The sequence below is a fragment of the Pongo abelii genome, chromosome 6 (assembly GCF_028885655.2).
Source record: "Pongo abelii isolate AG06213 chromosome 6, NHGRI_mPonAbe1-v2.0_pri, whole genome shotgun sequence".
In the NCBI taxonomy this organism is placed as follows: domain Eukaryota; kingdom Metazoa; phylum Chordata; class Mammalia; order Primates; family Hominidae; genus Pongo; species Pongo abelii.
In genome coordinates, this window is record NC_071991.2 from 51,582,416 (window position 1) to 51,609,813 (window position 27,398).

General features: G+C 37.8%; 1 protein-coding gene across 8 annotated transcripts in view; it reads right to left on the minus strand.

Annotated features, from left to right (window-relative positions):
• The window catches only part of BBS9 (Bardet-Biedl syndrome 9), a 483,026-nt gene that overhangs the window by 265,452 nt on the left and 190,176 nt on the right, over positions 1-27,398 (minus strand). For all 8 annotated transcript variants that reach the window (XM_054559335.2, XM_024250181.3, XM_024250180.3 and 5 more), the window contains one exon: positions 1,452-1,633. In XM_054559335.2, coding sequence (XP_054415310.1) covers positions 1,452-1,633 — 182 coding nt within the window. The remainder of the gene's footprint in view (positions 1-1,451; positions 1,634-27,398) is intronic.

Below are 27,398 nucleotides of genomic sequence, written 5' to 3' on the forward strand. Positions count from 1 at the left end.
TAAGACATACTGAAGGATCAAGGTAATGACAAGTAAAACAGCCTAAACTTTCTCACCCAAGGTCATCACTATAACCACCAAGAAATAACTTTTAGCTGTAAGGGATTTTCTGAGAAATTTCATATTCAATTAATGTTAATCAAAATATTATTGGAACATTACTATGGAAAAGGCAAAATCTCAGGACAAAATTTGAAATGAAAGCCTTATTATTTAATGAACTCTGGAAATTTCATGTTTCATGCCTATGCCACCCTTCCCCAATTATATTTTTAAATGACAAAACAAGACTTATAATTCTATTAATCCCAAAAATGCTAGTAACAAAAATTGAAACAAAAAATTATATACTGTGATATGACACATCCAATTTTAACCACTCTCTATTTGACATGGCAGCGCTAACAACAAATAGATTTTTAAGTAATTGGAGGTACTTGAAAGACCTGAACTTCACTGGTTTACTTTCAAAACTTTCTAAAAGAATGTGTGAAACCAAAGCATAATAACTTTATTTTAAGATTTGTATTTTAAAAATATATTATCTCAATTCCTCAGGACCAGAGGAATACAATGTTGGTAACATAGACTCAAAAGTACATAAATCTAGTAAAATTATTGGATCAGGATTAAGATTGGCTCTGTTGTTTTGGTTGGCTTTTGATGCTCTGCTTCTTTTATTATTTCTACTTGTTTTAACATTTCTTTTATGTGAAAATAGTCCATATTTTTTCTCATTAAAAAAATACTTTTACCTGACCCTGAAAAGGGAACTTGAAGTAATGCTTTTCACATGTCCAACTCAAACTGCAGGATTGGTGTTTTGTTTCTCCTTTTAATTTACAAAAAAATTATACCCTTGTGAGTCCCAAAGTAAGATAATATTGAGTTATTCAAAACTTGGGAACTGAAAATATCATCAGCCTCTGAGTCATTAGAAATCAGCATACCGCAAGCTACACACCATTTGGATGGTTAATTAACTACAAACATAAATTATGTCACTAAGCTGCAAATGACTACATTTGCAGTAACAAAATGGTAGCTCACGTGCTTTGGTTTCTTTTAAAAGAAGAACTAAAGTTGTTTCAGGAGTATCAGAAGTTAATAAATGACCAGTCTAAACTTTAATGCTCTTCTCAAGGCCTAAAACCACCACCCAAAGAAGTACTTCTTCCTTTCTTAGCATGTAAAGAAAAAAACTAGATAGTGCTGCCCATGAAACATTAACAACAAAAGCACTTTCTTAAATAAAATACATTTTCAGAAGCCATAACATACAAAGTAGACATAAAGACCTTGTGTGCTAAAGAGCAATACTGTTTTTACAAATATGATTTTAATTAAGCCTAGAGGAGAAAATTAACAAATACACAAAATAATATCTATCTACAAGATAATATGAATTTCACAATGAATACTAAAATAATAAAAAGCTGCAAATGAGATACCTTGTGATTTGTTAACATCTTTGATGATCTTCTGAAGTTCTTTCATTTCTACATCAAGTTCATCATAGTTTACTTCTCGAGATTCAACGTTTGGAGCTTGGAACAGAGAAGGATCTGTCCCCAGGTATGAACACTGCAAGTGCCCATCATCACTCAGAGTGACTATCACTCCCTTTAAATCACTACAATAAGGAAGAGAAAATGAGACATAATTTTAAATTTCGGTAGAGTTAGTCTTGACCAACTATATTTTTACTCAATTCAGCATCAACACACCATTAAGAAAATAACTATATATCTATTTCTAAAGTTTTACTTCAAAGACTCAATTCAAATGTTTCAAACATGATTTGTATTCACAGAAGTATTCCCAATGTTAAGGTCCACTAAGGCCGGGAAAAAAGCTTAATTATTATAATAGCTACCACTTTTGGGGACCTAACTACAAAGCAAATCCTGCTCTAAGAGCATTTTAAGTACTGTTTTTAATCCTCCTTCCAGCTACCACTTGGCATTTCCGTAATAAGCATGTGAACAACACTTTGGAGGTACAATGGACCAAGAGATGGAGCGGGGCTGCTGGCTGGCTGAAGACCAGGAATGAGGCACAGGAGTGAAGACAGAACAATCCAGGGGACAGAAAACCAACAAAGTTGATGTGGGAAGCCATCGGAGGTCTTGCAGAAAAAAAAGTGCCCCCTGGTCTTTCCTCATCCTCTTCCCTCTCTACCTTTAGGATTCATGTTTGCCCTCTTTCCCAGGTCCTCCCATCAAAGCTTCCTTCACACGCTCTCCTATTCAAGTGGCCCTCTGGTTTGTTCTCTCTTTCTCTTCACTTTTAGCTAGAAGCAGCCAATTGTCCCACTTACTAGCTCTTTCTCTATCACTCTTCTCATCCTCATTATCTTTTTTACTCCCCATTCTTTCACTCTTCCTTCTCTCTAAGGCTACTTGAGGTCTGTTTTGCTCTAGAAACTAGCCATAATATATAAATTATGGAGAATTTTAGCACACAATTTTTTTAAAGTTGTAAGTTTTTGTCATAAAAAGTAGCTGAGATGATTACTGTATTTGCTTCCTCCCTAAGTTTGCCAGAAAAACAAAAAAATTCAACATCGTGATAAGCCATTTTGAGTTGATACATAATGGATTTGTTTGACTCACTTTTGTTTGTTAGGTTTTCTACAGAAACTTTTGATTTTTTTTAAAGTATTGTCTACTCAGTTCTAAAGGTTAGATATTAATCAAAAATAATAAATTGGGCACAGTAACACATGCCTGTACTCCCAGCTACTTGAAGAGGCAAAGAATCACTTAAGCCCAGGAGTTTGAATCCAGCTTGGGCAACATAGAAAGACCTTGTCTCTAAAAGTAAACAAAAATAGAAAAATTGTGAGAGAAAAGAAGATTTTTAAATGTTGCTATTCATCTGAAGAAGAGAAAAGGACATAAAGTATATAACAGATATGGCATGTAAGAGTCTAGGCTTATGCAGAATGAACAAAAATGTTTAAAACTCCCCAACTGTGGATCATGGCAGGTAGTCATTTCATTAATCTAAAAGCTCAACTGGGTTGGGAGTAGATACTACAATTGCTCAGTTCTGCCCATAAGATGGTCACCAACATCCACTTCGCCACCTGCCTTAAACACAACATTCCAATACACATCATCTCCAGGACTCAGGCATAGTCAGTGACATGCAACCCTGTCGTATTACTTGAGAGGAATAAAAAATAGATTGTTGTCACTGGTTCAACAGCTAAAGAACTAGACTAGGACTCAGGAGACTTGAGTTCTAGCTCTGATGCTGCTCCTATAGAGCTCAGTCAACTTGGGAAAGTTTTCCTAAATATTCTTTATCTGTAAAATGAGAAGGTAAGACTAGATAATCCTGAAAAACTTTAAGTTTTATCAATTGCTTCTGCCATCTACCCCTCAGAAAACAAATAGTCCGAAAATGGAATGATCTTCTTAAAGCATGAAAAGCAACCCCAGAGTACCTTTGGGTTTGAACCTTTCTTTGCAGGTAACTGAAGCCACCTAGTGGCCATGGAAATCCCAACTTTCAGCTTAGACAAGCCCATTTCAAGAGAGCAAACCTTCCCTTCCCTCTGAGTTGTGACTGTAGTCTGTTCCCCATTCCAGTCAGCCCCACTAAGCCCTACGAACCCAATAAGTCCTCAGGCAACTCTAGGGTGCTAAAGCGCAGACCTCTGAGGGGGGCTTCTCAGAGAATGTGAGATTCGTCAGTTCTTTGAATTCAAACAGGCATTTCCATTTCATCTTCATCCTTTGAACAGTCCATCATACAGAAAAGCTAGCATTACCCAATACAAGTATTCCTCCCTATCTAAATTGAGTTGGTCTTTGAGTTGAAAGTTTATTACTAAATCAGTTTTATTCCATCAATTTAGATAGCAAATAGCAACAATTTAGATACAAGGCATTTATCTAAAAAATTATCTGAACCTATTAAGTTTCTGAGTTCAAATAGGAAGAGTTTGGATAATAGAGAATACATATATTTCTTCAGACTCTCTAAAAACACTTTTTACTGGTATTTCACGGGTTCAAATGGTAAAGAGAGTAGCCAGGGTCTTCCTCACTAAAAGAACAAATTTCACCAGAATGTCTTGACAGCTAAGGTAATTACAGAACTTAAGCAATTTACTTTCTAAAAAATCAATTGCAAAAGACATTATAGGCTGGGGATGGTGGCTCAAGCCTGTAATCCCAGCATTTTGGAAAGCTGAGGCAGGTGGATCGCTTGAGGTCAGAAGTTCAAAACCAGCCTGGCCAATGTGGTGAAACCCCATCTCCACTAAAAATACAAAAATTAGCCAGGTGTGGTGGCAGGCACCTGCAATCCCAGCTACTCGGGAGACTGAGGCAGGAGAATCACTTAAACCCAGGAGACAGAGGTTGCAGTGAGCCGAGACCACTGCACTCCAGCCTAGGCAACACAGCAAGACTTGGTCTCAAAAAAAAAAAAAAAAAAAAAAAAAAAAAGACACTATAGCTTATTTTGTTTATTTTTATGGCTGAGTAGCATTCCCTGATGATTAGTGATGTCGAGCACTTTTTTATGTTTGTTGGCTGAAGAAAAAAAAATCTTCTTTTGAGAATTGTCTATTCATGTCATTTGCAAAGATATGAAACCAACCTAAGTGCCCATCAACCAATGAGTGGATAAAGAAAATGTGTATACACACCATGGAATACAACTCAGCCATAAAAAGGAATGAAACGATGTCTTTTGCAGCAACTTGGATAGAGCAGGAGGCCATTATTCTAAGTGAAGTAACTTAGACAACCAAATATGGTATGTTCTCACTTATAAGTGAGCGCTAAGCTATGCAGATGCAAAAGCATAAGAATGATGACATGGACTTTGGGGACTGGCAGGAGGGGATGGTTGGGAGAGGGGTGAGGGACAAAAGGCTATATATTGGGTACAGTATATACTTCTCAGCTGACAGGTGCACCAAAATCACAGAAATCACCACTAAAGAACTTATCCATGTAACCAAAAGCCACCTGTACTCTAAAAACTATTCTTTTTAGATGAGATTCCTAGAGTAGTCAGATTTGTAGAGACCCAAAGTTGAATGGTGATTTCCAGGGGCTGGGGGAGAGGGTTGAGAGATATAGTCTTGTAAAGATGAAAAAGTTCTGGAGATGGATAGTGGTGATGATTGCACAGCAGTATGAATGTACCTAATGCCACAGAACTGTACATTTTAAAATGCTTAAAATGGTAAATTTTATGTTATGTATATTTTACCACAATTTAAAAAAACACATAGCACCAAAACAAGGGTGAATGAATAAATTTCAAAAAGCTGTATCAAGAATGATAATATAGTATGTAATTTCTTTAGGGACATTAAAGCCTTCAATCTTGTTTTTCTTTTTTGTTTTTGTTGTTGTTGTTGTTGTTGTTTTGACATGGAGCCTTGCTCTGCTGCCCAGGCTGGAGTGCAGTGACGTGATCTCAGCTCACTGCAACCTCCGCCTCCCTGGTTCAAGCGATTCTCCTGCCTCAGCCTCCCGAGTAGCTGGGATTACAGGCGCCTGCCACCACACCCAGCTAATTTTTATATTTTTAGTAGAGACGGGGTTTTGCCATTTTGGCCAGGCTGGTCTCGAACTCCTGACCTCGTGATCCACCTGCCTCAGCCTCCCAAAGTGCTGGGATTACAGGCGTGAGCCCCACACCCGGCCTCCTGTTTTTTTTTTTAATTCAATAGTTTTTGGGGTACAGGTGGCTTTTGGTTATGGCTTCAGGTTTTAGATTTAAGTCTTTGATCGATCTTGAGTTGATTTTTGTATAAGGTGGGAGATAAGAATCCAGTTTTATCCTTCTACATGTGGCTTGCCAGTTTTCCCAGCCCCATTTATTGAATAGGGTGTCTTTTACCGAATTTATGTTTTTGTATGCTTTGTCAAAGATCAGTTCGCTCTAAGTTTGGCTTTATTTCTGGGTTCTCCATCCTGTTCCATTGGTCTATGTGCCCGTTTTTATACCACTACCATGCTGTTTGGGTAACTACAGCCTTGTAGTATAATTTGAAGTTGGGTAATGTGATGCCTCTAGATTTGTTCTTTTTGCTTAGTATTGCTTTGGCTATGCGAGCTCTTTTTTGGTTCCATAAAAATTTCAGGATTGTTTCTTCTAGTTCTGCGAAGAATGATGACGTTATTTTGATGGGAATTGCATTGAATCTATAGATTGCTTTGGGCATTATGATCATTTTCACAATATTGATTCTTCCCATCCTTGAGCTTGGGATTTGTTTCCATTTGTTTGTGTCATCTATGGTTTCTTCCAGCAGTGTTTTGCAGTTTTCCTTATAGGGCTCTTTCACCTCAATGGTTAAGTATACTCCTAAGTTTTTTTGTTGGTGGTGGTTTTTTGGGGGAGTTGTGTGTGTGTGTAGCTTTTTTCTTTTTTTTCTTTTTTTTTTTTTTTTTGCAGTTGTTGTAAAAGGGACTGAGTTCTTCATTTGATTGTCAGTTTTGTTGTTGTTAGTGTATAGCAGTGCTACTGATCTATGTACATTGATTTTGTATCCTGAGACTTTACTGAATTTGATCTAAGAGCTTTTTGGATGAGTCTTTAGGGTTTTCTAGGCATACAATCATACTATCAGCGAATAGTGACAATTTGACTTCCTCTTTTCTAATTTGGATGCCCTTTATTTCTTTCTCTTGTCTGATTGCTCTGGCTAGGACTTCCAGTACTATGTTGAATAAAAGTGGTAGAAGTGGACATCCTTGTCTTGTTCCATTTCACAAGGGAAATGATTTCAACTTTTCCCCATTCAGCATGATGCTGGCTGTGGGTTTGTCATATACGGCTTTTATTACTTTGAGGTAAGTCCCTTCTATGCCTATTTTATTGAGAGTTTTTATCATAAAGCCATGCTGGATTTTATAGAATGCTTTTCCTGCATCTATTGAAATAATCACATGATTTTCGTTTTTAATTCTGTTTATGTGATATATCACATTTATTGACTTATATATGTTAAATCATCCCTGCATCCCTGGGATGAAACCCACTTGATCATAATGTACTATCTTTTTGATGTGCTGTTAGATTCGGTTAGCTAGTATTTTGTTGAGGAATTTTGCATCTAATGAAAATTTTAACAATATTGTTCATGTGGGTTAATAAGTAAGGTTCTATGAATGACAGAATGTTATGCTGAACAGAACCATCAATTAAATCCAATACCGTGTACCCTGTTGCTTCTGTCTTAAAAGCATCATTAACATTGACAAAATCAAGGTCTCTGAATTATCATTGGTCTGTGAAGTGCATCGGATAAGCTAAGTCACTAGAATAATGTACTTTATGAAGAATCAAGGTCAAAGATACTACATTCTTAGGATGTTTGGTTATTTTGTAATTTCAGCAATGGGGCATGAAATTAAACAACAGAATTTTGCTCAGGAATCTGTAAATAATGATTTTATCACTCAGTAAACAGATTCCTGCCTTAACAACACATTAAAACAAAATTCCAGATGGATTTTTAATGTTCAATTTAAAAATATGAAACTACAAAAATATTTATCTCCCTTTGAGATGGTAAGAAAACTTTTGCTATAAGAACGCAACAGAGGAAGCTACAAAGGAAAGGATCTCTAAATTAAACTACATTAAAGTTTTAAACTTGTTATAGGCTTAAGAATACAACATAATAAGAACAGAGGACAAACTCAGAAAACATTGGCAACCAATATAAAATACAACATTTTAAGTTAAACCATGTGAAGTTCCTGATATTCAACTTGTTTTGACCTATAAAAACAATTTTATAGACCAGGCGCAGTGGCTTATGCCTGTAATCCTAGCATTTTGGGAGGCTGAGGTGGGCAGATTGCCTGAGCTCAGGAGTTTGAGGTCAGCCTGGGCAACACGGTGAAACCCCGTCTCTACTAAAATACAAAAAATTTAGCCGGGTGTGGTGGCGTGCATCTGTAGTCCCAGCTACTTGGGAGGCTGAGACAGGAGAATTACTTGAACTGGAGAGGCGGAGGGTGCAGTGAGCCGAGATCATGCCACTGCACTCCAGCCCGGGCGACAGAGCGAGACTCCATCTCCAAAAAAAAAACACAATTTTATATGTTAAATCTAATATGTAAAGAACTCTTATAAATCAATGAAAATAATATTATACCCAACAGAAAAAGGTTAAAGGCCATCTACAGACAATTCACACATAAAAATAATACAGTCAATAAATAAATGGAAAAATTTTCAAAATCAAAAAATGTACATTTTAAAATTATTTTTAAAAAGGTATATTTGATTAACACCTCAAACTAGCAAAAAAATTGTATTTAATAATGTGTCCAGCTGTTAGAGAAGGTACATGGAGACAAACTCTCATATACTTTTGATACCAATGTAAATTTGTTAGAATCCTTTTAGAGAACATGTTAGAAAAATATATCAAAAACCATAAAAATACTATTGTCTTTTATGCAGTAATCTACTTTCATGGTTATTTTAAAAATTTAGAAACAACGCAAATGATAAGCGGGGAATATTTTTTAATTGTGGTGTATCTATAGTAGAATGTCTAGAAACCATTAAAAATCATATCTTATCAAACATCTGTTATCAGAAAAAATAATAATAAATGTAAAAGCAAAATATAATACTGCATGTACATTTTATTCTGTTTATAAATATATATGTATAAAACACAAATTAGGAAAAACACCTAAATGTTAATAGGATGTGACTATCTCTAACTAGTGAAATGATGAATTATTTTCATTTTGTCTTATAGTTACAAAATAAGATTAGGGCCAGGCACGGTGGCCCACACCTGTAATCCCAGCACTTTGGGAGGCCAAGGTGGGTGGATAACCTGAGGCCAGGAGTTCGAGACCAGTCTGGCCAACATGGTGAAACCCCATCTCTACTAAAAATACAAAAATTTGCTGGGAGTGGTGATGTGCACCTGTAATCCCAGATATGCGGGAGGCTGAGGCAGGACAATCACTTGAATCAGGGAGGCGGAGGTTGCAGTGAGCTGAGATCGCACCACTGCACTCCATCCTGGGACACAAGAGCGAAACTCTGTCTATAAATAAATAAATAAATAAATAAATAAAGGAAGGAAGGAAAACCTTATTTTTTTTAAGAAAAAAAAGTTCTATTTTCCATTCCCAGAGACTAAATTTGAATCAGTGACTTAAAACTTAAATATCTGTGGGATTAAAAACATTTAACTAGTTTTATTTTTCCAACAAAGCCAATCTATAAAATGTGTAACATGAAATTATTTGAAATATAGCTCAATAGACAGAAAATAAATGGTTTCTTTCATTTCCTAATACACTAAAACAAAAGGATACTAGTTTTAAAAACAAATAAAAAGAACATGCATTGGACCTAATGTTCTCTTGTTTGGCCTCATTTTATGCAAAATAGGAACATTTTAGGTTATCACATTGTCAAAGTCTGGTTTTTACTACTATATCTAGATACCAAGGAAATCTTAAAACCCTAAATAGTATTTATTGCACCCCAAATTTTATTCTACCTCAGTAAGGAGCATATGACTGAAAGGCATTTCCCTTCAAATGCAGTCAGCCACACTCAGTTCACACAGCTCTTCCTCAGTCCAAAAGTACTAGACGTGGGCACTTGAACATATTTTAATCAATCCACCATTAATCATTTCAGACATTTTTACTGAGCATCTGCTATACAACAGAAGCTATAAAGGCAAAGAAGACATGATGCTTGCTGTATAAAAAACTTCGGTCTAATTGGGAGGACTTCAAACTTACTTTAAATAAAAGCAATTGCAATCCAATGTGGTAGATAGAGCACAGTAAGAAGAGAGTGCAATGGGCCTGCATAAGAGAGCAGAGCAAGGCTTCAGAGGGCAGAGGATGCAGAAGGTGGATCTTGACCTACAAGTAGATCCCCACAGATGAAAAACAATGGACGAAATAAAGGTAAAGGACTCCAGCCTTGGTGACCTCATTCAGTCTTAATGACTTTAAATACTTTCTTCATGCCAGCTCCCACCTCTATATCTCCAGCCAGACATGTACATCCAGCCCCCTACTTGACACCTACACTTAGAAGGCCAATAGACATCTAAAGCTCAACATGGCTACCCCTGAGTTCCTGATTTTGGCCCCACCTCTCCAACTCAAAGCTATCCTCCTGCATCTTTCATATTTCTGCTATTGGTAACTCCATTCTTTAAGCTGCTCATCCAGAAAGAACCTTAAAGCCATCCTTGACTCCCCCTCCCTTTTCTTTTTCTTGCAACCACATAAAATCCATCAGCAAATATTGCCAGCCTTACTTTTTAAATATGTCCAGAATCCAACCACTTCTCACCAAGTACACTACTGCATGCATGAAACAAACATTTGTTTTTTATTGTTTCTTCTTTAGAGACAGACTCTCACTCTGTCACTCAGGCTGGAGTGCAGTGGTATGATAATGGCTCACTGTAACTCAAACTCCAGGGCTCAAGTGACCTGCCTCAGCTTCCGAAGTAGCTGGGACTACAGGTGCATGCCAACATACCAAGCTAATTTTTTTGTTGTTGTTAGATATAGGGTCTTGCTATGTTGCAGGTCTGGTCATGAACTCCTGGCCTCAGGTGATCCTCCTGCCTCAACCTCCCAAAGCACTGGGAATATAGGTGTGAACCACCACACCAAGCCTAACAAACACCCTTTAATCTGCCCTGGATAACTGCTATTAACCAGCCTCTCCACTTCTATACATGTGCCTCTACAGTAACTTTCCAACAAAGCAGTAAAAATATTCATGTTACCTTACAATCCTCCGGTGGCTCCTCTGGCACTCATAACAAAAGCTCAAGTCCTTACAAGAGTCTTCAAGGCCCTACATAATATGTTCCTCCACCTCATTTTCATTTTCTGTTCTGCCAGAATAAAAAATAAAATTGTCCATCCAAGTGGTAGGAAACTGAGTTCCAGGAAACCTTGCCACTGCAAGTAAAGTGTTCTGTGGTCCCAAATAAATTTGAAAGTGTAGGCCACAAGAACCACAATTCCTGGGCAAGTCCTAGTGCTTCACTGGGCTCAGTGCCAGTGGACATGGAGGGCAAAAGACTTAATAAGACACCAGATTGGGCAGCCAAGGGAGTGCTTGCACCACCTTTCCCCCAACACCCAGCAAAGTAGTGCACAGCTCTGGAAAAGACCCCTTCCTTCTGCTTGAAGAGAGGAGAGAGGAGAGTAAAGAGTACTTTGTCTTGTAACTTGGATGCCAGCTCATCCACAGTAGAATAAGGCACTGAGCAGAGACCTCAGGTACCCATTCGAAGCCCTAGCTCCTAGATGACATTTCTAAACATACCCTGGGCCAGAAGGGAACCCACTGCCTTTAAGTGAAAGATCCACTCAAGGCAAGATTCATTACCTACTGATTGAAGAGCCCCTGGGCCCTGAATAGTCAACAGTGGTAGCCAGGCAGTACTCGTCATGGGCCTTGAGTGGAATTCAGAGAAGTGCTGGCTTCCAGTCAGCACATTCCCAACTGCAATGGCCATGGCGGAGACTCATTCTGCTTCAGAAAAGGAGAGAGAAGAGTAAAGGGGACTTTGTCTTACAGCTTAGGTACCAGCTGGGCTGCAGTGGAGTAGAGCACCAAGCAAGCTCTTCAGGTCCCCAATTCTAATCCTTGGCTCTCAGACAGCAAGCATTTTAGGACCTGCCCTGAGAGGGGAACCCACTGCTCAAGCCTGGCAGCATTCATCACAAGCTGACTGAAGAGCCTGGGGCTTGAGTGAACATCAGCGGTAGCCAGGCAGTACTCACTGCAAGCCTAGAGGTGGTAGTAATGGGGAGAGATTCAAGGGAGAAGCTGGGGGGAGGGGAGTGGAGGGGAGGGAAAAGAGTGGGAAGGACATTGTCTTGTGGCTTGAGTACCAGCTCACTGCACTAAAACAGAGCATGAGGTAGATTCCTAAGTTTCTGATTCCAGACCCTGGCTCCCAGAGAGCATCTGGACCCACCTGGGGCCACAGGAAATTCATTGCCCAAAAGGGAAGGACACAAGCCTGGCTAGCTTTACCACTTGATGATTGTAGAGCCCTAGGGATTTGAGCACACATAAGTGGTACCCGGGCAGTGGTGATGAGAGGCCTTGGATAAGACCCAGTACATTCTGGATTCAGCTCTTACCCAGCATACTCCCATTGATGGTGGCCACGGGAGTGCTTGTGTCACTACTCCCCCAGCTCCAGGAAGCACAGCAGAGAGAGAGAGAGAGAGAGAGAGACTCTATTTGTTGGGGAAAACGTAAGGGAAGAAAGCAAGAGTCTCTCCCTAGTAATCCAGAGAATTATTCTGGATCTCATCCAAGTCCACCAAGGTGATACCACTGTAAGAGCCACAGTGTTACTGGGCTTCAGGTGCCCCCTAATGCAGATATGGCTGCAGTGACCCAAAATCTAGATTGTAACACCCAAGTCCCCCTGAATACCTGGAAAGCCTTCAGAGAAAAGGACAGGTACAAACAAACCCAGATTGCAAAGGCTACAATAAATACCTAACCCTTCAATGCCCAGACACTGATGAATATCCACAAGCACCCAGGCTATCCAGGAAAACATGACCTTACCAAACGAACTAAATAAGGCACAAGGATCTAATCCCAGAGAGACAGAGATATGTGACCTTTCAGAGAAATCAAAATAGCTATTTTGAGGAAACACAAAGAAATTCAAGATAACACAGAGAAGACATTGAGAATCCTATCAGATAAATTTAACAAAGACATTGAAATAATTTAAAAGAATCAAGCAGAAATTCTGGAATTGAAAAATGCAACTGACATAATGAAGAATGCATCAGAGTGCCTTACCAACAGAACTAATCAAGTAGAAGAGTTAGTAAGCTTGAAGACAGGCTACTTGAAAATATACAGTCAGAGGAGACAAAAGAAAAAATAATTTAAAAACAATAAAGCATACCTACAAGATCTAGAAAATAGCCTCAAAAAGGTAAATCTAAAAGGCATTAGCCTTAAAGAGCAGGTAGAGACAAAGACAGAGGTGGAAAGTTTATTCAAAGAGATAATAACAGAACTTCACAAACCTAGAGAAAGATATCAATACTCAAGTAGAAGGAGGTTACAGAACAGCAAGCTGATTTGACACAAATAAGACTGCTGCAAGATCATTAATAATCAAACTCCAAAAGGCATGGATAAAGAAAGGATCCTGAAAGCAGGAAGAGAAAAGAAACAAATGCCCTACAAAGGAGCTCCAGTATGTCTGGCAGAAAACTTCTCAATGGGAACTTTACAAGCCAGGAGAGAGTGGCATGATATATTTAAAGTGCTGAAAGAAAAAAAAGACTTTTTCCTAGAATAGTATATCCAGCAAAAGTATCCATCAAACATGAAGGAGAAATAAAGATTATCCCAGACAAACAAAAGCTGATAGATTTTATCAACACTAGACCTGCCCTACAAGAAATGCTAAAGGGAGTTCTTCAATCTGAAAAAAAAAAAAATGGATGTTAACTAGCAATAAGAAATCATCTGAAGGTACAAAACTCACTGTAATAGCAAGGACACAGAAAAACATAGAATAGTACAACACTGTAACTGTGGTGTGTAAACTATCTTGAGTAAGAAGACTAAAAGATGAACTGAATCAAAAATAAGAGCTACAACAACTTTTTAATACATAGATAGTACAATAAAATATAAAGAGAAACAATAAAAGTTAAAAAGCAGAGGGACAAAGTTAACTGTAGAGTTTTTATTAGTTTTCTCTTTGTTTCTTTGATTTGTTTGCTTGTTTATGAAATGAGTGTTAAGTGTTCATCAGTTTAAAATAATGGGTTATAAGATCATATTTGCAAGCCTCATGGTAAACTCAAATCAAAACACATACAACAGATATACAAAAAATAAAGAGTAAGAAATTAAAATGTACCCCCAGAGAAAGATAACTTTCACTAAAAGAAAGACAGGGGTCCAGGTGTGGTGGCTCACGCCTGTAATCCCAACACTTTGGGATCCCAAGGCAGGTGGATTACTTGAGGTCAACAGTTCAAGACCAGCCTGGCCAACATGGTGAAACCCCGTCTCTACTAAAAATACAAAAATTAGCCAGGTGTGGTGGCACCTGCCTGTAATCTCAGCTGCTCAAGAGACTGAGGCAGGAGAATTGCTTGAACCCGTAAGGCAGAGGTTGCAGTGAGCTGAGATCACGCCACTGCACTCCAGCCTGGGTGACAGAGTAAGACCCTGTCTCAAAAAAAAAAAAAAAAAACAAAAGGAAGACAGGAATGAAGAAAATAAGGAAGAGAAGACCAGAAACCACAGAACAAAATGGCAGGAGTAAGTCCTTAATTATTAATAATGAAAACTGAACATAAAAGTACTAAACTGTACAATCAAAAGACATACAGTGGCTTAATGAATTTTTTTAAAAAAAGACCCAATGATCAGCTGCCTACAAGAAACACGCTTCACATATAAAGACACAAATAGACTAACAATAAAAGAATGATAAAATATATTCCATGCCAGTGGAAACTAAAGAAGACAAAGAGTAGCTATACTTATATCAGACAAAATAGATTTCACGACAAAAACTATAAAAAGAGATGAAGGAAGTCATTATATAATGGTTTAAAAAAAAACTCAATTCAACCAGAAGACATAAAAATTGTAAATATATATGCACCCAATACTGAAGCATCCAAATAAATAAAGCAAATATTACTAGAGCAAAAGACACAGGTAGAACCCCGTAAAATAATAGCTATAGACTTCAGCACATCACTTTCAATATTGAACAGATCTTTCAGACACAAAATAAACAAACATCAGATTAACCAGCATTACAAACCAAATAGAAGTAACAGATATTTGTGGAATATTTCATCTAACAGCTGCAGAATACACATTGTTTTCTTCAGCACATGGATCATTCTCAAAAACAGACAAAATGTTAGGCCACAAAACAAGTCCTAAAACATTCAAAAAAACTGAAACAACATCAAGAATATTCTCTGACCAAAATGGAATAAAACTAGAAATCAATAACAAGAGGAATTTTGGAAACTATGTAAACAAATGGAAATTAAACAATATGCTCCTTAATGAACAGTGGATCAATGAAGAAGTTAAAAGGAAATTGAAAATTTTCTTGAAATAAACGATAATGGAAATGTAATATTCCAAAACCTATGGGATACAGCAAAAGCAGCACTAAGAGGGAACTTTACTGCTATAAGCGTCTACAATTAAAAAGTAGAAAAACTTCAAATAAACAACCTAATGATGCATCTTAAAGAATCTGAAAAGCAAAAGCAAATCAAACCCAAAATTAGTAAAAGAGAAAAATAATAGACATCACAGCAGAAATAAATGACATTGAAATAAAGAAAACAACACAAAAATCAATGAAAGAAAAGGTTGTTTTTTGAGATGATAAACAAAATGAACAGACCTTTCACCAGACTAAGAAAAAAAGACAGAAGGCCCAAATAAGTAAAATCAGAGACTAAAAGGGAGACAGTACAACTGATATTGCAAAAATTCAAAGGATCATTAGTGGCTACTATGAGCAACTATATGCCAATAAATTGGTAAACCTAGAAGAAATGGATAAATTCCTAGACACATACAAATATACCAAGATTGAACCATAAGGAAATCCAAAACCTAAACAGACCAAAAACAAGTAATGAGATTGATGCCATAATAAAAAGTTTCCCAGTCAAAAAAAAAGCCTGAGACCCAGTGATTTCACTGCTGAATTATACCAAATATTTTTTTAAAAACCAACACCAATTCTACTTAAATTATTACAAAAAAAATAGAGGGGGAGGGAATACTTTCCAACTCATTCTACAAAGCCAGTATTATCCTGACACCAAAATAAAGCAAAAACACATCAAAAACAGAAAATTACAGGCCAATAAAACTGATGAACATTGATGCAAAGACCCTCAACAAAATACTAGTAAAGCAACTTCAAAACACATTAAAAAGATCATTCATTAGGACCAAGTGGGATTTATCCCTAGGATGCTGGTATAGTTCAACATATGCAAATCAATCATTGTGATACATCAAATCAACACAATGAAGGACAAAAACCACATGATCATTTTGATTGATGCTGAAAAAAAGTATTTGATAAAATTCAATATCCTTTCATGATAAAAAAAAACCCTCAAAAAACTGGGTATAGAAGGAATATACCTCAACACAACAAAAGCCATATAAGACAGACCCATAGCTAATATCATACTGAATGGGAAAAACCAAAAGCCTTTCCTCTAAGATCTGGAACATGACAAGGATGCCCACTTTCACCACTGTTATTCACCATAGTACTGAAAGTCCTACCTATCAATTGAACAAGACAAAGAAATAAAGTTCATCCAAAATTGGAAGGAAAGAAGGTAAATTGCCCTTGTTTGCAGATAATATGATACTACATTTGGAAAGAACTAAAGACTCCACCAAAAAAACTATTAGAACAAATTCCATAAATTTGCAAAATACAAAATCAACATACAAAAATCAGTAGCATTTCTATATACCAATAGTGAACAATCTGAAAAAGACACCAAGAAAGTAATCCCATTTACAAAAGCTACGAAGAAAATTAAATACCTAGGAATTAACCAAGGAAATAAAAGGTCTCTACAATGAAAACTATAAAACACTTTTGAAACAAATTGAAAAGGACAGAAAAAAACAGAAAGATATTCCATGTTCATGAATTAGAAGAATCAATATTGTTAAAATGTCCATACTACCCAAAGCAACCTACACATTCAATGATATCCCTATCAAAATACTACTGACATTCTTCAGAGAAATAGAAAAAAATAATCCAATGATTTATATGGAAGTACAAAAGACCCAGAATAGCCAAAGCTATCCTGAGCAAGAACAACAAAACTGGAAGGATCACATTACCTGACTTCAAATTAAACTACAGAGCTATGGTGACCAAAACAGCATGGTACTGGCATAAAAACAGACACAAAGACCAATGGAACAGAAGAGAGAACCCAGAAACATCACTGTAGATGAATGTATTTACAGTGAAATAATTTTTGATAAGGCTGTCAAGAACATATATTGGGGAAAGGACAGTCTCTTCAATAAGTGGGTCTGGGAATACTGGATATCTATATGTAAAAGAATGAAACTAGACCCCTTTCCCCATGTACAAAAATCAAATCAAAATGGATTAAAGACTGAAATCTTTTATCTCAAACTATGAAACTACTACAAAAAAACATTGAGGAAACTCTTCAGGACTACGAGATATAATCTCACCTCAGTTAAAATGGCTTTTATTTAAAAGTCACACAATAACAAATGCTGATGAAAATGTGGAGAAAAGGGAACACTCATACATTGTTGCTGGAAATGGAAATTAGTACAACCACTATGAAGAGCAGTTTCAAAATTCCTCAAAAAACTAAAAATACAGCTACTGTATGATCTAGCAATCCCACTCCCTGTTATATACTCAAAAAAAAGGAAATCAGTAGATTGGAGAGATATCCAGTCTCATGTTTATTGCAGCACTATTCACAATAGCCAAGATTTGGAAGCAACCTAAGTGTCCATCAACAGACAAATGGATAAAGCAAATGTTGTTATATATACACAATGGAATACTATTCAACCATAAAAAGAATGAGATCCTGTCATTTGCAACAACAAGGATGGAACTGCCGGTCATTATATTAAGTGAAATAAGCCAGGCACAGAAAGACAAAGTTTGCATGTTCTCACTTATTTGTGGGTGCTAAAAATTAAAATGATTGAATTCATAAAGATAAAGAGTAGAATAATGATTACCAGAGTCTGGGAAGGGTAGTGGGAGAAGGATGGATAATGGGTACAAAAATATAGATAGGAAGAATGAATAAGATCTAGTATTTGCTAGCACAACAGGATGACTAAAGTCAACAATAATTTTTTGTATATTTAAAAATAGCTAAAGAGTATAACTGAATTGTTTGTAATACAAAGAAGGGATAAATGCTTGAAGTGAAGAAACCCCCATTGCCCTGATGTGATTATTAAGCATTGTATGCCTGTATCAAAACATCTCCTGTACCCCATAAAAATATACTGCTACAATGTGCCCACAAAAATTAAAAATACTTTTTTATATGTTTGTGGCCATTTGTACATCTTCTTTTGAGAACTGTCTATTCATGCCCTTGGCCCACTTTTTGATAGGATAGTTTGGTTTTTTTCTTGCTGATTTGTTTGAGTTCCTTGTAAATTCTGGATATTAGTCCTTTGTCAGATACACTGATTGTGAAGATTTTCTCCCACTCTGTGGATTGTCTGTTTACTCTGCTGACTGTTCCTTTTGCTGTGCTCTTTAGTTTAATTAAGTCTCACCAATCTATCTTTGTTTTTGTTGCATTTGCTTTTGGGTTCTTGGTCATGAAAAAATATTCAAGATCACTAATGATCAAGGAAATGCAAATCAAAACCACAATGTAATACCACCTTACTCCTGCAAAAAAATGTTCATAATAAAAAAAAAAACAATAGATGTTGGCATATATGGGGTGAAAAGGGAACACTTCTATACTGCTGGTGGGAATGTAAACTAGTACAACCACTGTGGAAACCAGTGCGGAGATTCCTTAAAGAACTTAAAGTAGAACTACCATTTGATCCAGCAATCCCACTACTGGGTATCTACCCAGAGGAAAATAAGTCATTTTATGAAAAAGATGCTTACACATGCATGTTTATAGCAGCACAATTTGCAATTACAAAAATATGGAACCAGCCCAAATGCCCATCAATCAATGAGTGGATAAAGAAACTGTGGTATATATATACAATGGAATACTACTCAGCCATAAAAAGGAATGAATTAATGGCATTTGCAGCAACCTGGATGGAACTAGAGACTATTATTCTTTTTTTTTTTTTTTTTTTTTTTGGGATAGAGTCTTGCTCTGTCACCCAGGCTGGAGGGCAGTGGCGCAATCTCGGCTCACTGCAACCTCTGCCTCTCAGGTTCAAGCGATTCTCCTGCCTCAGCCTCCCAAGTAGCTGGGATTACAGGTGCCCACCACCATGCCCAGCTAACTTTTGTATTTTTAGTAGAGACAGGGTTTCATCATGTTGGCCAGGCTGGTCTCGAACTCCTGACCTCGTGATCTGCCCACACTGGCCTCCCAAAGTGCTGAGATTACAGGAGTAAGCCACTGCACCCAGCCCTGGAGACTATTATTCTAAGTGAAGTAACTCAGGAATGGAAAACCAAACATCATATGTTGTCACTCTTAAGTGGGAGCTAAGCTATGAGGATGCAAAGGCATAAGATGATACAATGGACTTTGGGGACTGGGGAAAGGAAGGAGAGGAAGCGGGGTGAGGGATAAAAGACTACAAATTGGGTTCAGTGTATACTGCTCAGATTATGGGTGCTCCAAAATCTCACTCACAAATCACCACTAAAGAACTTACTCATGCAACCAAATACCCCCGTTCCCCAAAAACCTATGGAAATTAAAATATTTTTTTAAAAATAATAATTTTTATTTAAAAAGTAAAGTAGCCAGACTAGATACAGATACATAAATAGAGATCTCAAAGGAACTTGAACCAGACAGTGAGAATATGGGATTGACGGGTAGGGACAATGGTTACAAGAGACTTCACTGTCTGAAAAAGTGACATTTAAGCCAAAATATAAAGAAGAGAGACTTGGAGAGGGAGGAGCAGAGCTATAAGGGGACAAATGTTGTAAAAAGCTTTTTCAAGAAGGACCAATATATGTAAAGACTCCAAAAGAAGCAGATACATGAAACATCCAGTGAAATAAAGAAGCCAAGAGTGGCAAGAGCAAAGAAAATTCAGAGGGCAATTAAGTCAAGATTGGGCCAAGTAATCACAAAAGGTTAAATTATTCAGATTATTCAGGCTCTTTAGACTCCATTAAAGGTGGTGAATTTTATCTTCAAGCAATGGGAAGTTATGCAAGGGGGTTTTGTTTTTGTTGTCTTGTTTTGTTTTGTTTGAGACAGAGTTTTGTTTTGTTCTGTTTTATATTGTTTCTTTTGAGACAGTCTTGCTCTGTTGCCCAGGGTGGAGTGCAGTGGTGTGATCTCGGCTTACTGTAACCTCTGCCTCCTGGGTTCAAGCAATTCTCATGCCTCAGCCTCACAAGTAGCTGGAATTACAGATGGACACACCACCATCCCCAGCTAATTTTTGTATTTTTATTAGACGGGGTTTCGCCAGGTTGGTCAAACTGGTCTCAAGTTCCTAGCTTCATGTGATATGCCATCTTTGTCCTCCCAAAGTGCTTAGCTTACAGGCGTGAGCCACTGCTCCTGGCCCATGCAAGGGTTTTAAGTACAGGAGTGACATGATCAGATTCATCTTTGACAAAGATCTCTTCTGATTTCAATGGGAAGAGACCACTTTGGATAGAGTTAACACAGTAAATCCAGGAAAGAAAAGACGGTAGCCCAGGCAAGATGGATGGGAAGAGAGAGGAGACAAACTCAAACATCTTTCGGGGGTGAAACCACATTATCTCATTTAATCCCCCAATAGCCTTATGGAAAAAAGGTGTTGCCTCTACTTTATTTGAACAGAAATATGCTTTAAAAAGATACACCCTTAAAGACTTAACATTGTTAAAAAAAAAAAAAAAAAAGATGTTGATTCTCACCAGTGATCTACAGATGCAACATAATCCAGATGAAAATCCCAGCAAGCTTTTTTTTTTAAGTAACAAGTTGATTTCCACACTTTCTACAAAAATGCAAAAAACCCAAAATAGCAAAACAACCTTGAAAAAAAGAGGAATAGATATAGAGGGGTTTCATGAGTGAACTCAAGATACACTATAAATCTACATACAGTAATCAAGACAATGTGGTATTGGCATGAGACTAAATAGATCAATGGAACAGAATAAAGACTCCAGAAACAAACCCATGCTGATATGCTCAATTGATTTTCAACAAAGATGCCAAAGTAATTCAAAGAGGAAAGGAAAGTCTTTTCAATAAATAGTGTTGGAGCAACTGGATATCCATTTGGAAAAAAATAAACCTCACATTATACACAAAAATTAATTTGAGATGGATCACAGACCTAAACAAAGAGCTAAACTTATAAAGCTCTCTAAAGAAAACATAAGACAATATCCTGATGACCTGTAATAGATAAAGATTTCTTAGGATGCAGAAAGCAAAAACCTTAAAGGAAAAATGATAAACCAGACCTCTTCAAGTTTCAAAACTTCTGCTCATCAAAAGTCACTGTGAAAAAACGAATAGCCATGCCCAGGACTGGGAGAAAATATTCACTAAACAAATTTTCATCAAAGGACTTGCGTCCCTCTATATAAAGAACTACTATAACAACCAAAAAAAAATTTAACTTGGCAAAAGACATGAATATACATTTCACAGAGCGAAGTATAAAAATGGCCAATAAGCCACGAAAAAAAATGCTCATCATTAGTTATCAGGGAAATGCTAATTAAAATCACAAGTAGCTAGCACCATACACACATTAGAATATCTAAATTAAAAAGACTGACAGTACTAAATGTTGGAGAGGATGTTGAGCAACCAGAACTGTCATATCACTAGTAGGAATGTAAAATAGTCTAACTACTTTGCAAAAAGTTTTGGCAGTTTCTTAAAAGAATAAATATATAACAACTCTTTAACTCAGCAAATCTTCTCCTCATCATTTAGCCAAGATAAATGAAAACATAAATCCACAAAAAGATTTACACAGAAGAAGAGACTTTTTAATTATGGTGTATATTCATTGAATGGAACACTACTCAGCAACAGAAAAATAAATTGCCACTGTTAATGCAACAACACAGATGAATGTTAAAAAATGGTACGTTGAACAAAATAAGACAAAGATTAAAACATACCTACTGTATGATCCCACTTACATAAAGTTTTAGAATAGGCAACTTAAACCTATTGTGAAAAAGAGAATATGAACAGCAGTTACCTGGGTGCAGGCAAGAGGGGATTATTAACAGGGAAAGCACACAAGGAAACTTTCTAGGTGATGGGAATGTTCTATAACTTGAGAGACGTGTGGATGAGACAGAAACACCCATTTGTCAAAACTGCATAGTTAAGGTTGTATCTTTCAATGTATGTAAATTTTACCTTACAAAAAGCCATAAAAAAAAAAGAGTAGATGGAAGCATAGAAAAAGCAAGCACACCAAAAGGTTGATGATTGTTTAAGCTTAGTGCTGTGTGCACAGGAGTTTATTATACTATCCATTTACTTTGCATGCATTTGAACTTTTCCATAATAAAAAAACTGAGGGTTTAAAAAAATCACAAATACAATTAATACATGCATACACATATACATCCACATAAAATGACACCACCAACACACCTAGAAAGATGATACATAAAATCTACCCTGACATGACCTAGGCTTGCCTAACATTTTAACTCTATATTATGCTACAAATGTTCTCATCCACCCCTATTTAACCCTCTCCTTCATCCTCCCCATTTCTCTTTATCAGTGTGGTAGACTGCAAATATGACCAAAATGGTCTCCTCTAGGTATTCGCCGTCCTTGTAATGAGACTTTACAGCTCCTTTCATCAAGGGAAATTATGGAGGAATCATTTTATTCCTCCACTCCTTGAATCTGGACTGACTTTGTGGCTTGCTTTGGGTAACAGAATGAGATCATTCCGAATTAAGGTAAGCTGTAAATCCAATGATGTGTAACCTTGTAAGAGACAGAAAAGGAAAAGACAGAAATACAGGGGAGAGAGCCTTGTGAAGACAGAGGAAGAGACTGCAATGATGAGTCTACCAGCCAAGGAACACCAAGGTTTGCCAGCAGCTAGCAAAGGCTAAGAGAGAGGCATGGAACAGATTCTCCCTGACAGCCTTCAGAGGAAACCAGCCCTGTTGACACCTTGATTTTGGAGTCTGTCCTCCAGAACAGTGAGAGAATAAATTTCTGTTGTTTTAAGTCAACAACTTTGTTGTAATTTGTTACAGCAGCCCTAGGAAACCAATACACCAGTCAAGAGCAGAAAAATCATCCAACTAAGTCCAGCCCAAAATTAACCCATAGAATCATGACCTAAATAAATCGTTGTTATAAGCTACTACATTTGTGATGGTTTGTTACACAGTAAAGCTAATTGGCACAATCAACCTAGCAAATATCCACTCCTCTTTTAAAAATTCTCTCTCCCAAAGCCAGTCTTACTACCTTCAGATAAAATACATCACTCCTACCTTCATAACCTCACTATACCCACAAAACAGTTTTTCTATAATAGCATCCATAAAATGTTATTGCATTTTTCTGCCTGTGTGTCAACTTTGAACAGACTGTACGCTCTCTCAAGGCAAAGATTATGTGAGATTGAATTTGTGTATGTCAATGCCAGACAGGATGACATTATCCACATGAAATTTTCCCCAAAATACCCACTCTTTATAAAGTTCATCTGTATCTATAATACTTATTTATACGCAAATATAAACACAATACAACATTCCAGATACCAATCAACTAACAAAGAAATGTAAAATTCTTTAATTGCCCATAATAGTTCAAATGGAACCCTTGAAGTCAACATAAAATATAACCAACTCTATTTACAGTCATGTAATATTCCTTCCCTATTCCTTCTAATCATCAAATAATATGGTAATGCCAAAAGTGGGCAATACCAAAAGACTATGCAAGTGATAGCTCTAATCTAGCACTAAGCCTTGAATGTATAAATGCCAAGAAGGCAAGTATTCAGATATATCCTCTCCCTAAGAAAAGGAGAAAGTTCATTTTTCTAAAGCGGAAGATCAAGGAAACAAATGCTTCCATAAAGAAAATCTGTAAGAAAAAAAAAAAAAGAAAGGAAATTAAAATTAGATATTGAAGTCCTTACCTAACACATAAAAGAAGACATGATTCTAGGCCAGAATTTTCCACTGTATTAACCCCTTCCTGGAAAAAAGTCAAGCATTTAGCAAATTACCTGCATATGTTTAGCAAATGTGTGCTGGGGAGCTACTTTTGCTATTTTTAAAAATAATCATGTCTTGGGAGGAGCCAAGATGGCCGAATAGGAACAGCTCTGGTCTACAGCTCCCAGCGTGAGCGACGCAGAAGACGGGTGATTTCCGCATTTCCATCTGAGGTACTGGGTTCATCTCACTAGGGAGTGCCAGACAGTGGGCGCAGGACAGTGGGTACAGCGCACCGTGCGCCAGCCGAAGGAGGGCGAGGCATTGCCTCACTCGGGAAGCGCAAGGGGTCAGGGAGTTCCCTTTCCTGGTCAAGGAAAGACGTGACAGACTGCACCTGGAAAATTGGGCTACTCCCACCCGAATACTGCGCTTTTCGGACAGGCTTAGGAAAGGGCACACCAGGAGATTATATCCCGCACCTGGCTTGGAGGGTCCTACTCCCACAGAGTCTCACTGATTGCTAGCACAGCAGTCTGAGATCAAACTGCAAGGCGGCAGCGAGGCTGTGTGAGGGGTGCCCGCCATTGCCCAGGCTCGCTTAGGTAAACAAAGCAGCCAGGAAGCTCCAACTGGGTGGAGCCCACCACAGCTCAAGGAGGCCTGCCTGCCTCTCTAGGCTCCACCTCTGGGGGCAGGGCACAGACAAACAAAAAGACAGCAGTAACCTCTGCAGGCTTAAATGTCCCTGTCTGACAGCTTTGAAGAGAGCAGTGGTTCTCCCAGCACCCAGCTGGAGATCCGAGAACGGGCAGACTGCCTCCTCAAGTGGGTCCCTGACCCCTGACCCCTGAGCAGCCTAACTGGGAGGCACCCCCCAGTAGGGGCAGACTGACACCTCACACAGCCAGGTACTCCTCAGAGACAAAACTTCCAGAGGAACGATCAGACAGCAGCATTCACAGATCATGAAAATCTGCGGTTCTGCAGACACCGCTGCTGATACCCAGGCAAACAGGGTCTGGAGTGGACCTCTAGCAAACTCCAACAGACCTGCAGCTGAGGGTCCTGTCTGTTAGAAGGAAAACTAACAAACAGAAAGGACATCCACACCAAAAACCCATCTGTACAACACCATCATCAAAGACCAAAAGCAGATAAAACCACAAAGATGGGGAAAAAACAGAGCAGAAAAACTGGAAACTCTAAAAAGCAGAGCGCCTCTCCTCCTCCAAAGGAATGCAGTTCTCCACCAGCAATGGAACAAAGCTGGATGGAGAATGACTTTGACGAGCTGAGAGAAGAAGGCTTCAGATGATCAAACTACTCCGAGCTACAGGAGGAAATTCAAACCAAAGGCAAAGAAGTTGAAAACTTTGAAAAAACTTTAGACGAATGTATAACTAGAATAACCAATACAGAGAAGTGCTTAAAGGAGCTGATGGAGCTGAAAGCCAAGGCTCGAGAACTTCGTGAAGAATGCAGAAGCCTCAGGAGCCGCTGCAACCAACTGGAAGAAAGGGTATCAGTGATGGAAGATGAAATGAATGAAATGAAGCGAGAAGGGAAGTTTACAGAAAAAAGAATAAAAAGAAATGAACAAAGCCTCCAAGAAATATGGGACTATGTGAAAAGACCAAATCTACGTCCCATTGGTGTACCTGAAAATGATGGGGAGAATGGAACCAAGTTGGAAAACACTCTGCAGCATATTATCCAGGAGAACTTCCCCAATCTAGGAAGGCAGGCCAACATTCAGATTCAGGAAATACAGAGAACGCCACAAAGATACTCCTCGAGAAGAGCAACTCCAAGACACATAATTGTCAGATTCACCAAAGTTGAAATGAAGGAAAAAACTGTTAAGGGCAGCCAGAGAGAAAGGTCGGGTTACCCACAAAGGGAAGCCCATCAGACTAACAGCGGATCTCTCGGCAGAAACTCTACAAACCAGAAGAGAGTGGGGGCCAATATTCAACATTCTTAAAGAAAAGAATTTTCAACCCAGAATTTCATATCCAGCCAAACTAAGCTTCATAAGTGAAGGAGAAATAAAATACTTTACAGACAAGCAAATGCTGAGAGATTTTGTCACCACCAGGCCTGCCCTAAAAGAGCTCCTGAAGGAAGCACTAAACATGGAAAGGAACAACCGGTACCAGCCGCTGCAAAATCATGCCAAAATGTAAAGACCATCGAGACTAGGAAGAAACTGCATCAACTAACGAGCAAAATAACCAGCTAACATCATAATGACAGGATCAAATTCACACATAACAATATTAACATTAGCTATAAATGGACTAAATGTTCCAATTAAAAGACACACACTGGCAAATTGGATAAAGAGTCAAGACCCATCAGTGTGCTGTATTCAGGAAACCCATCTCACATGCAGAGACACACATAGGCTCAGAATAAAAGGATGGAGGAAGATCTACCAAGCAAATGGAAAACAAAAAAAGGCAGGGGTTGCAATCCTAGTCTCTGATAAAACAGACTTTAAACCAACAAAGATCAAAAGAGACAAAGAAGGCCATTACATAATGGTAAAGGGATCAATTCCACAAGAAGAGCTAACTATCCTAAATATATATGCACCCAATACAGGAGCACCCAGATTCATAAAGCAAGTCCTGATGACCTACAAAGAGACTTAGACTCCCACACAATAATAATGGGAGACTTTAACACCCCACTGTCAACATTAGACAGATCAACGAGACAGAAAGTTAACAAGGATACCCAGGAAGTGAACTCAGCTCTGCACCAAGTGGACCTAATAGACATCTACAGAATTCTCCACCCCAAATCAACAGAATATACATTTTTTTCAACACCACACACCTATTCCAAAATTGACCACATAGTTGGAAGTAAAGCTCTCCTCAGCAAATGTAAAACAACAGAAATTATAACAAACTGTCTCTCACACCACAGTGCAATCAAACCAGAACTCAGGATTAAGAAACTCACTCAAAACCGCTCAGCTACATGGAAACTGAACAACCTCCTCCTGAATGACTACTGGGTACATAACGAAATGAAGGCAGAAATAAAGATGTTCTTGGAAACCAACGAGAACAAAGACGCAACATACCAGAATCTCTGGGACACATTCAAAGCAGTGTGTAGAGGGAAATTTATAGCACTAAATGCCCACAAGAGAAAGCAGGAAACATCCAAAATTGGCACCCTAACATCACAATTAAAAGAACTAGAAAAGCAAGAGCAAACACATTCAAAAGCTAGCAGAAGGCAAGAAATAACTAAAATCAGAGCAGAACTGAAGGAAATAGAGACACAAAACACCCTTCAAAAAATTAATGAATCCAGGAGCTGGTTTTTTGAAAGGATCAACAAAATTGATAGACCGCTAGCAAGACTAATAAAGAAAAAAAGAGAGAAGAATCAAATAGATGCAATAAAAAATGACAAAGGGGATATCACCACCAATCCC